General features: G+C 29.9%; 2 protein-coding genes across 2 annotated transcripts; one reads left to right on the top strand and one right to left on the bottom strand.

Annotated features, from left to right (window-relative positions):
* Window positions 1-885: 885 nt before the first annotated feature.
* On the top strand, window positions 886-4,180 carry LOC127242666 (germacrene A synthase-like). Its single transcript, XM_051262302.1, has 7 exons — window positions 886-1,055; window positions 1,191-1,467; window positions 1,932-2,304; window positions 2,379-2,597; window positions 2,683-2,821; window positions 3,270-3,515; window positions 3,756-4,180. Exons 1-7 carry the CDS (start codon window positions 936-938, stop codon window positions 4,053-4,055), a joined length of 1,674 nt encoding a protein of 557 aa, XP_051118259.1. The 5' UTR covers window positions 886-935; the 3' UTR covers window positions 4,056-4,180.
* Window positions 4,181-5,766: 1,586 nt separating this feature from the next.
* Window positions 5,767-8,624, bottom strand: LOC127242667 (germacrene A synthase-like). Its single transcript, XM_051262303.1, has 6 exons — window positions 8,505-8,624; window positions 8,093-8,351; window positions 7,646-7,901; window positions 7,230-7,448; window positions 7,008-7,146; window positions 5,767-6,179 (listed from the first exon to the last, which is right to left on the bottom strand). Exons 1-6 carry the CDS (start codon window positions 8,622-8,624, stop codon window positions 5,880-5,882), a joined length of 1,293 nt encoding a protein of 430 aa, XP_051118260.1. The 3' UTR covers window positions 5,767-5,879.
* Window positions 8,625-11,208: the final 2,584 nt, after the last annotated feature.

The raw sequence follows: 11,208 nt of genomic DNA, 5'->3' as shown, positions 1-11,208 counted from the left end.
AATCACCACGTGTAAGCCATGCACTCTAATTGTGTGTACATAGGGTCAGCAAAATATCCGAAATCCGAAAATCCAATCCGAATCAAACTGAAATTTAAAATTTGGTTCGGATTTTTTGGATTGGATCGGATTGAATTTTTAACAAATTTCGGATTTTTGGATCGGATCGGATCGATATACTTAAAATCCGAACCAATCCGAAATCCGAAATATAACATTTTAATATATTTTTTATTATACAGATTTAATATTTTATTAGAAAATATTATATTTTAATATAAAAAACTCAAATTTATTAATTATATTTTAATATATTTAATTTTTATATATTATATATATTTAATATTATAAAATAATAATAAAATATAAAAGAAATTTAAAATTTTAAAAAATAATAATAAAAATATTTAGAATTTCGGATTTTTCAGTTTGGTTTGAATTTTTTAGTTCGGATTTCGGATTTCGGTTATTTCGGTTCAATTCGAATTAGTTTTTTTAAAAATTTCGGATTTTCGGATCAATTCGGATTTGGCAAAATCTGAACCGAAAATCGGAATGATCGCCCCTATGTGTACATATATTAGGCTTTCATTTTATTTATTTATTGTAGTATTTAGAATTTTTGAATCTTTTTTTCTTTTTTAAAAAAAATTTAATACTCATTTTTATTTTTATTTTTCATACAAAATAATATACTACATAGTTTTAAAGGTTTGTCCAAGTTGAGCTAATTAATTGGTTGGTTAGTGGTTGTTATTCGATCAAAATGTGGATAAATACACAAATTAAATACATTTTGAATTGAATATTTCATATTTTCGTGTATAAAAAGGAGTATATATCTCAATAATGTTACTTGCTAAATAAATCCAAAAACAATATAAATTGTATCGAGACTCTCTGCCTGAGTTATATGACTGATACAAAAAGCATCAATGGCTGAAAATGTTGTCAATAACTTGGGCAAGGAAGTCGGAAATTTTCGCCGGGTTGTCGTTAACTACTCTCCAAGTTTATGGGGTGATTTGTTCCTCAGATACACTCCTGATGATCAGGTTTAATCTACTCTTTTTTATTCTAAAACAGTGCGAAAACAAATTTGGAAATAAGACGTAAACATGTAATAAACACAAGTTTATCCAAACGAAATAAAATTATACCTAAGAATAGTTTTTGTTTTGCACTAACAGCTCATGCAAGAATATTCAAAGGAGATTGAAGTGTTGAAGGATAAAATTAGGAGTATGCTAAAAACTCCTACGAGTTGCAATGACATCGTCGAAATAATGGACCTAATTGACACAATCGAACGCCTATGCTTGTCCTACCACTTTGAAGACGAGATCATAGACAAGTTGGAAAAATATTTCAATCTTGATGTGGATTATAAGAATGAAGCCTACGATCTCCAAACCATAGCACGTCACTTTCGATTATTCAGAGCACACGGCTATCATATGTCCTCGGGTATGTTTTAGTAGTCCCTTTTAAACTTCTTTTATGTAATTTATATAGCTAACTTTAAAATTTACCTACAATCAATATGCAAAATAGTCTCTCCGTCCACTAAAATAGGTACATTTTTCTATTTAGGTCTTCTAACAACAGACATGTTTCCTTAGTTTGTGTGGATCCTAGAATATTAATAAAATATTCTATCATTTCGGATAAAAGTACTAAAATATCTCTTTCAATATACATCGGATGTGAACCCTTACAATCTAAGGTTAGTTTAATCTTTACACACTTATACACTATTTATGAAATATTAAATACTATTATTCTTTAATCAATATTGAAACAGTAAAATATGCGTAAACTTAATGGTTGAAGGAAGTATACAAAATTAAGAGACGGCCTTATTAATCGATGAAAATTTTTCAACATGTTATGTTTTTTAATTGACAAAGTAGCTATATTTTGGGAAATAGATATTTTTAGCAAATTCAAGGATGGCGAAGGAAATTTCCAAGAAGTCCTAAAGAGTGATGCAAGGGGTTTGTTAAGCCTATATGAAGCAGCTCATCTACGGATACATGGAGAAGACATCCTCGACGAGGCTCTTACTTTTGCAACCTCAAATCTTATGTCTGCAATACAAACTCTCGATTCACCACTTAAAGAAGAAGTCGAGCATGCTCTAGTGCAGCCATTGCATTTGAGCATTCCAAGAGTTGATGCGCGAAAATTTATCTCAATTTATGAAAAACAAAAACAACATTATAACATCCTTATTAGATTCGCCAAATTAGACTATAATTTATTGCAAAAGCTTCACAAGAAAGAGCTCTACGAAATCTCAAGGTACCTTTATGCTCAACACACATACAATGTATGTCTCTATAAAAATGTGGTGAAACTAACTATCATTGATCCAGGTGGTGGAAAGAATTGGATTTTCCTTCGACACTTCCATATGCTAGAGACAGAGTAGTCGAGTGTTACTTTTGGTCGATGGGGGTGTATCATGAACCTCAATATTCTCATTGCCGAGTTTTACTCACCAAAGTCATTGCAACATTATCCATACTCGATGACACTTATGATTCTTATGGTACAACTGAAGAACTTAATGCCATTACGGATGCTATTCAAAGGTAGCAAGATATCATACAATTCTTTGATTTAGATAAATTTTGGAATTTAATTTTATTACAACTGATTATCTTAGAGATAATTCAGGTGGGATACTAGCCAGATCGACCATGTCCCAGAGTATTTTAAATCATTCTACAAAACACTTTTAGAACTCTATGAAATATTTGAAGAAGAATTGGAAGCGAGAGGGCAATCTTATGCAACATACTATGCCAAAGAAAGTGTAAGTTAAATTGCAAGTTAGTATCATATTCATTAACGGTATTCAAGACAATATCTATTTGATAATATAAAAAGAAAAGAATAAAATAGCGAGCAATAACAACTTTTCGGGCTTTGTTTTTATAGAAAGTTTAAATAGTGTATGGTTCTTGGAAAGTTATTACCATGCTCTATCTTTCTTCATTAGTGAAAATAGATAATTAAGTTTTAAAAACTAATAAGTTATTATGTTTTGGTGTTTTTTGATCTTGACATTTAAGAATAGAAAATAATTGTTGAATACGATATTTTTGAGATAAAAATGATAGAATGAATAAGTGAATAGTGGGTTTGAAAGTACAAGTAAATAAACTAGTACGATTTGTTAGAATCGATGTATGATCTTCCAACTTTATACTATAGCTAACTATATATGTTTTTTTTTTTTTTTGTTTTGATTCATGATGCAGCTTAAAGAATTGGTGAGAGGCTATAATGTTGAGGCTAAATGGTTTAATGCGCGGTGTTTGACCCCATTTGATCAATATCTAAGTAATGCTATTGTTACATCTTGCTACTATTACCTTGCAATCGCATCATTATTTGGAACAAAATTTGCAACTAAAGAAAACTACGAATGGTTGATGACGAAACCTAAAGTACTAGTAGCAAGTTGCATCATTTCTCGTCTTGTTGATGACGCGGCTACATACGAGGTATGCATATTTATCGATATAATTTCATTGTTTATACTCCATCATTAAGTATAGACATTTTTGGTGGACGTCCTAAATACCTATTGTTAGCGTACAGACGAAGTATTAACTCAACTTACACATTCAAATTATACCCTTTTAATTTATGTCTTATTCAAATTATATCCTTTAATTTATGTATGTACAAATTATTTGTCATATCGATTATTATTATTATTATTGTTGTTGTTGTATTTTAAGGTTGAAAGAAAGATTAGAGGCCACACCGCTACTGGCATAGGATGTTATGTGGAAGATAAAGGAGTTTCCGTCGAAGAAGCCATAGGTAAGTTCTATGAGATGGCTAAAGATGCATGGAAGGATATGAATCAAGAGCTTCTCAAACCATCGATACACTCGATGGATGTTCTGACACGAATCTTGAATTTGGCGCGAGTAATAGAAGTTGCTTACAATGGTAATCAAGATGGATATACACATCCAAAGAGAGTTTTAGCACCACATATTAAGTCGTTGCTTGTAGATCCCATCATAGTTTAAGATTTCTTGTCATCTTAATAAAACTTTATATATATATATATATGTTTGTGAGTGAATAAGAGCTTGGAATGCTCATGTATTTGTCATATGTATATTTTCGGTTGTTTTCTTGTTAATATTTTGTTTTGCTATTATATATTTCCCATGATTTTTCCCTTTCCCTCCTTCCTTGGAACTCATATACAAAAACTTTATTTCTTGTTGTCTTTTGAATGACAAAAAGAAACATTTATTCCAACCTACATGCGAAAAATTACAATTTATATCATAATTATTTACACATTTAGTTTATTTAAAATATTCTAAAAATACCATTATTTTATGTCAGTGTCCATCAATATAATACTATATTTATTAAACCATGTGCATAGCTCAAATGAGTCTAAATTTGTGGACATATGGAATATTACTACCTCTGTTCGCCAAAATTATATCATTATTTGTTATTTGTCATCAATTCAACTTATTTATAATCTATTTATAGTAAATAGTTTTTACTCATAATTTTATTATTTTTAATTTAACAAATAATAACTAATTTGCTACTCCTTGGTCCCACGTACCATGTCCATGTTGCCGTTTCTGTACGTCCCACGTACTATGTCACTTTCGTTTTTTTGGAAAATGATTACACACATTAATCTCATTTTAAACTTTTTAATTTTTTTTTTTTAAAATTTTAATTAAACTAATTAGTTATCTTAATCTTAATTTATAATTATTTATATTATCGAATAATTATTTTTACTAATACATTCTTAATTATTTACTAATTATACTCCTCTACGGTGTAACAGACACGGCATGTGGAACGGATGGAGTATTATTTTTCTATTTACCCCGTTACTTTTTAATCAATCATTCAATATATATTATATAATACCTCCACTTCATTTTTTTACCTGCCTTATTTTAATACTAAAATATGATCATTTTTTAATCTCCATGCCCCACCAACTTCACAAAATTTAGGGGACATAAAAAGTATTTTTTAATGGTAGTTGACCTTAATTTTGTATGTAAAAATTAATTTGTCTTCTGGTACAATTGTAATCATGTACATAATTGTAAATAGACAATATTTGTAATGTTAGTAGATGATATTTATTATAAAAATGAAATGAATACTTTGACTTTAGATCACTCAAAATAGTTAAATGGTTACCTTTGATAAGGATGGAGGAAGTATATTTGTATAAAATTTGTCTTTAATATATGCTGACTGTTGGGATGTATTCTCTTGCCATTTTTCTTTTATTTTGTATTTTAATTTTAATATTTTAAAGATGAAAAAGTTTATTGAAGGTCATCTTTTTATATAAGAAATAGGTATTGAATGTAAATTTTTTGAAAAGAAAAAGGGTAAAATAAGGTATTCATTATAAAACATAGAAACTAAGTGTAATACCGAGTTGGGCCGGTGCTAGGCCAACTTCCATAGATGAGTCGGTGGTAGACCATCCGAGGTTGAATATAGGTTAAAAAGATTGAATAGACTACTAATATTAACAATATGCACACTCCTTTCCGAAAATCCTACTAAAAAAACTCTACAGTTAAGTGTGATTGCTCTAGAGTAGTAATTTGAGTATGGGTGACCCTCTAAAAAGTCTCCCGCGTGAGTGAAGACAAAAGCCTGCTGGAACAACTCGTGTTGACCTATGAGGCCAGTTTACGATCCTCACATGCCTGACTTTGCGTGGCATGTGGGCCGGAGTGTCATACTAAAAATACAAAAGGACACCAATTGAAATTACATGAGCATTCCTAGCTCTTACTCACACACTAACATATATATGTGTAATCTTATTAAGATGACCAGTCTTAAATTATGATGGGATCTGCGAGCAATGACTTGATATGCGGTTCTAAAACTCTCTTTGGAAGTGTATATCCATCTTGATTACTGTTGTAAAGAACTTCGACTACTCGCGCCAAATTCAAGATTCGGGTCAGAACATCTCTTGAGTGTGTCGATGGTTTGAGAATCTCTTCATTCATATCCTTCCATGCATCTTTAGCCACCTCATAGAATTTATCTATGGTTTCTTCAACCAAAACACATTTTTCTTCAGCATAACATCCAATACCAGTAGCTTTGTCGCCTCTAATCTGTCTTTCAACCTAAAATGACAATTGTTATAAATATCAATACGACATATTTTACAGAGATAATAGAAGGTGGATGTGACAATAGCGTTGCTTAGATATTGATCAAATGGTGGCAAGCGTCGCGCATTGAACCACTTAGCCTCAACATTGTAGGCTCTCGCCAATTCTTTAAGCTGCATCATGGATTGAACAAAAAGAATGATACTTAGCTGTAGTATAAAGTTCGAAAACTATACCTTGCTTGAAGCATATTATACTAGTTTTTTACTTGTGCACAATCTATTTATAGGAAACATCTTTATCCACCTACAATTTTATTACCCTTACTTTAACAAATACTTATCTATCCTACTTTAAGATTTAAATATCATTATTTTTTATTCTCTTGCCCAACCAAACCTACATTATTTTATCGAACAGAGGGAGTACTATATCCAACCACTATATTATTGTAATTAGGTGTGGAGTGGTTTTTATCCTTTACATTGAAAGATTTTTCATGTAAAAATTATCAGTGCCTGTATTATTGTTCCCTTGGTTTTATTATTTTTTGTTATTTCTTGTTCATCGGTGAAAGAAAAATATTTTGGTGAAGAAAGTTTAGTGGGACAGCATACTAGAAGTAACTTAGGCGTGATCACATACAGGGATTGTAGCAAATTATGTCATCTACCCGTGACTATGTATGTGCTAACATGGCTACATGTTATGTTTTCTTGGTGTGACCACGCACAAGGACAGTTAAATAATCTGATAATTTTCTTCTTCGCCTGAATTTTCAGAACACTTGAATACTCTATACTGCATACTATGATACTAAGTTGCAATATATTAACTTACATTTTCTTTGGCATAGTATATTGCATAAGATTGCCCTCTCGCTTCCAGTTCTTCTTCAAATTTGTTGTACAGTTCCAAAAGTGCTTTGTAGAATGATTTAAAATAGTCCGGGACATGATCAATCTGGTTCACATCCCACCTGAAATATCTCTAAGATAATCAATTGTAATATACTTAAATCCCAAACTCTATCTAATTTAAAGAAGTATGAACTATTGTTACCTTTGAATAGCATTTGTAATAACATTTAGTTCTTCAGTTGTACCATAAGAATCATATGTGTCATCGAGTATGGATAGTGTTGCAATGACTTTGGTTAGTAAAACTCGGCAATGAGAATATTGAGGTTCATGATACGTCCCCAGCGAAAAAAAGTAACACTCGACTACTCTGTCTCTAGCATATGGAAGTGTTGATGGAACATCCAATTCTTTCCACCACCTGAATCAACTAATGATAGTAAGTTTAACCAAATTTATGGATGGATACATACATCATATGTGAGTTGATTATGAAGTTACCTTGATATTTCGTAGAGTTCTTTCTTGTGAAGCTTTTGCAATAAATTATAGTCCAACTTGGCCAATCTAAGAAGGATGTTATTATGTTGTTTTTAATTTTCATAAATTGAGATAAACTTTCGTGCATTAACTCTTGGAATGCTCAAATGCAATGGCTGCGCTAGAGCATGCTCGACTTCTTCTTTAATGGGTGAATCGAGATTTTGTGTCGCAGACTTGAGATTTGATGTTGCAAAAACAAGAGCCTCGTCGAGGATGTCCTCTCCATGTATCCATAGATGAGCTGCTTCGTATAGGCTTAACAAACCCCTAGTATCACTCTTTAGGGCTTCTTGGAAATTTCCTATATCATCCTTGAATTTACTAAAAACATCTTTTCATAAATAAAGATCAGTGAAAAAAAAAAATTAAAAATCTTAGTAAGAACATATAATCAATAAAACATTCTCATATTTTTAAGTAACATGCATTTTCCAGATTAGTATTTTTTAATTTATCTTTGCTTTTGTTTTTTTTTTTTTTTTTCACCATAATGTAACCGAAAAAAAATAAATCAAAGCATACCCGGCAACATATGATAACCATGCGCTCTGAATAATCGAAAGTGAAGCGCTACCGTGTGGAGATCGTAGGCTTCATAAATATAATCCACATCAAGATTGAAATATTTTTCCAACTTGTCTTCAATCTCATCTTCAAAGTGGTAAGACAAGCATAGGTGTTCGATTATATCAATTAGCTCCATTGTTTGTGTAGGAGTTGTTAGCATACTCTTGACTTTATCCTTCAACACTTCGATCTCCTTCAAATACTCTTGCATAAGCTAGTAGTAAAAGAAATAAACAAAAAAAAAAAAAAATTATTCTTAACAATTTTATTTCCTTTGGATAAACTTGTGTATAATTGTATGTTTACATGTATTTTCATATATATTCTTGCACTATTACTTTTTATACTGAAAAAGAGTAGATTAAACCTGATTATTAGGGGCGTATCCGAGGAACAAATCACCCCATAGACTTGGAGGGAAGTTACCGACAACGCAGCGATGATCTCCGACTTCCTTGCCCAAGTTATTCACATGTTTTTCAGCCATTGCTTTTTTTATGGCTCATAGAACACAACAGATGAGTGATCTATTATTTGTGCTTTAATTTGCAAGCAATATTAATGGAATATTCAGTTAATATAGACTAAATTGCACAAAATCCATATGTAATTTCACGAAATTACGTCAAATCCCCCGTACTTCTAAAACTGCGTCAAACTCCCTTGTGATTTCATAAACTTTGCGTCTAACCCCATCAGCGGTTCTTATTTAACGGTATTTGACCTTAATGCTTATAAACCCCTCAAATTACAAATATTTGTATTTTTCTTATATTTAGCCTTAAAAAAACAGTAAAAAATAAACTCTTAAAACATGAGGAAAAAAAACTATTTTAGAAATTAAGATTCTAAAATTTATTCATAATTTAGACGCTTTAGGTCAAATACCGTTAAATTAGGACGGCCGAGGGGTTAGACACAGAGTTTATGAAACACGAGGAAGTTTGAGGCGCAGTTTTAGAAGTACGAGTGATTCGTAAAACCACATGCAAATTTTGTGCAATTTAACCTTTGATATATGTGTATGTATATATATATATACATAGACACGCAAGTTTGTACAGATGCGTTTAGGTCGAATAACAACCTATTAACTATGTATTAATTAATTAGCTCAAGTTGGACAAACCTTTCAAAACTATATGTGATGTAGCGACTATTACATATTAAAGTATTAGTAATATTTAAGTGGTTGAAAAAGGTTGTTACTATTTATAGTTTAAGTTTGGTGGACATATTTAAATTAAAATTTATTGTCACTCGAATTCTTTTATCGACGGCTTAGCGAATTGAGTCAGTCGAAAATCGGTAAATTATCCAGTTTTCTAAAAAAAGGATTTGAAACCATGCCGAATGAATCCGACATAGTGATAGGAAATCAAAAATAATGTAGAAATATGCACTACAAAAAAGTTGAGATTAGCTCATGAAAAATTTTGTAACAAAAAGTAATAATTTTGTAGCTAAAAAGTTTTTACAACAAAATTAGTTTCTTCGTCTATACTGCGTCAGTAAAGGTCTTTGGCGACAAATTTTACTTTCATAAAAAAAGATAGATTTTTTGCAATTAAAGTATAGAACGGGATATAGCTACGAAAATATGATTTCATAGCTAAAGTTTGTTTCGCTATAAAATTTTTTTCATAACAAATGAATTTTAACAACAAATTGTGCATGACTTTCTTAACCAAATGATTTTAGCTATTTAAATAGGATTTTCGAGCAAATGAATTTTAACGATAAAATTAATTTTGTAGTACATAATTTATTCACTACAAAAAAATATCAATTTTGTAACAAGATTTTTTCGTTGTTAAATCCACTTTTTCCGTTACTAATGATATTAGATACGGAATTTGAGATGGAATTACGTTAGCTACGTGAACTTTAGTAACGGAATTCCGTTACAAATATACTATTTTTTTGTAGTGATTGTTTACGACAAAATTAATTTTTGTTGTTGAATGATACGTTTTAATTACAAAAGTATTTCTTAGTTAAAGATATTATAGCTAATTAGACATTTTTTTTTTGTAGTGATGTAGTGATAATTAAACTGCCCAAATAGAGACTGAACTGAGCAAAATTGTACTGAAATTGATGCAGAAAATGACTATAAAATTGATTCAAAGGTGAATAATGAGATGCAACAAGGAAAATTGAGTAAAAAGAACAGCAAAAATTGAATTAAAAGCATACTAACGGGTGTATTTAATTAAGATTTTATAAGAGTTTTTTGGATTTTTTAACAAAGTCTTTTAAAATATGAAAGTATTCACTTTTAAAAATCATTTTAAAATTTGGAAGTATTCAATTTAGAATTTTGAAAGTCATATTCAATTTAAAATTCTGAGAGTCATTTTAAAAATCCAGGTATTTAACTAAAATTATTAAAAGTTTTTTAAATCCTAGAGTATCATTCAACAATCTATACACTTAAAAGTCTGTAACAGTTTCAAACTCCCATGCCTCCATGTCTACCTGCCACACATGGTTCGCCTAGTGTAACTTACCTTGTCGAGCTTAATTTACAAAATATTAAATTCGATTAGGGGTTTATCCAATACATACTTTCATGCGAATTCTTACGTTATAGGAAACAAACAAAAAAAAAAGGTCTGTGACTTTTATTAGATTTAAATGGAAAGTACATAATGATTATTGTTATTATTATTCATGTTTAAATGAAAATATAATACTAATATTTATTAATACTATTATAATTTTTTAATAAAAATAATAATCTAAAACTAAAATATATTAGCCAATTATTATCAAATATTTCAAAAAATTTATTTTATATTTTTAAATATACTATTATTTTATCATAATAAATATATTATTGTCATCTTCTCATTTTCAAATAGATTAGATATTTATATTTTTCTTCGTTGAACCGTGGGTTTATATTTATTTGTCTATTTAATTTTTATTTTTTCTAATTTTTTAATTTCATTTTTTTCAAAATTAGTAAATTCTGAAGATTAAGATTTCTCACACATCTCGACATTAAATAAAAATTTAGAATTTCATGTATAACCGCGATGAAAATGATGATGACGAAAATGAGA

This window comes from Andrographis paniculata, unplaced genomic scaffold (assembly GCF_009805555.1).
Source record: "Andrographis paniculata isolate CXL003 unplaced genomic scaffold, ASM980555v1 Contig87END, whole genome shotgun sequence".
Taxonomy (NCBI): domain Eukaryota; kingdom Viridiplantae; phylum Streptophyta; class Magnoliopsida; order Lamiales; family Acanthaceae; genus Andrographis; species Andrographis paniculata.
Note: the sequence above shows the minus strand (reverse complement) of the source record. Positions and strands in the feature narration are given on the sequence as shown.

What these genes read in the sequence shown, in the direction of transcription:
- LOC127242666 (XM_051262302.1), top strand. Translation starts at nt 936, where the DNA reads ATGGCTGAAAATGTTGTCAATAACTTGGGCAAGGAAGTCGGAAATTTT. An exon ending in GATACACTCCTGATGATCAG is followed by an intron (nt 1,056 to 1,190) that starts GTTTAATCTACT and finishes TTGCACTAACAG; the next exon opens with CTCATGCAAGAATATTCAAA. An exon ending in CATACTATGCCAAAGAAAGT is followed by an intron (nt 2,822 to 3,269) that starts GTAAGTTAAATT and finishes TTCATGATGCAG; the next exon opens with CTTAAAGAATTGGTGAGAGG.
- LOC127242667 (XM_051262303.1), bottom strand. Translation starts at nt 8,624, where the DNA reads ATGGCTGAAAAACATGTGAATAACTTGGGCAAGGAAGTCGGAGATCAT. An exon ending in GATACGCCCCTAATAATCAG is followed by an intron (nt 8,352 to 8,504) that starts GTTTAATCTACT and finishes TTTTACTACTAG; the next exon opens with CTTATGCAAGAGTATTTGAA. An exon ending in TATACTATGCCAAAGAAAAT is followed by an intron (nt 6,180 to 7,007) that starts GTAAGTTAATAT and finishes TTGTCATTTTAG; the next exon opens with GTTGAAAGACAGATTAGAGG.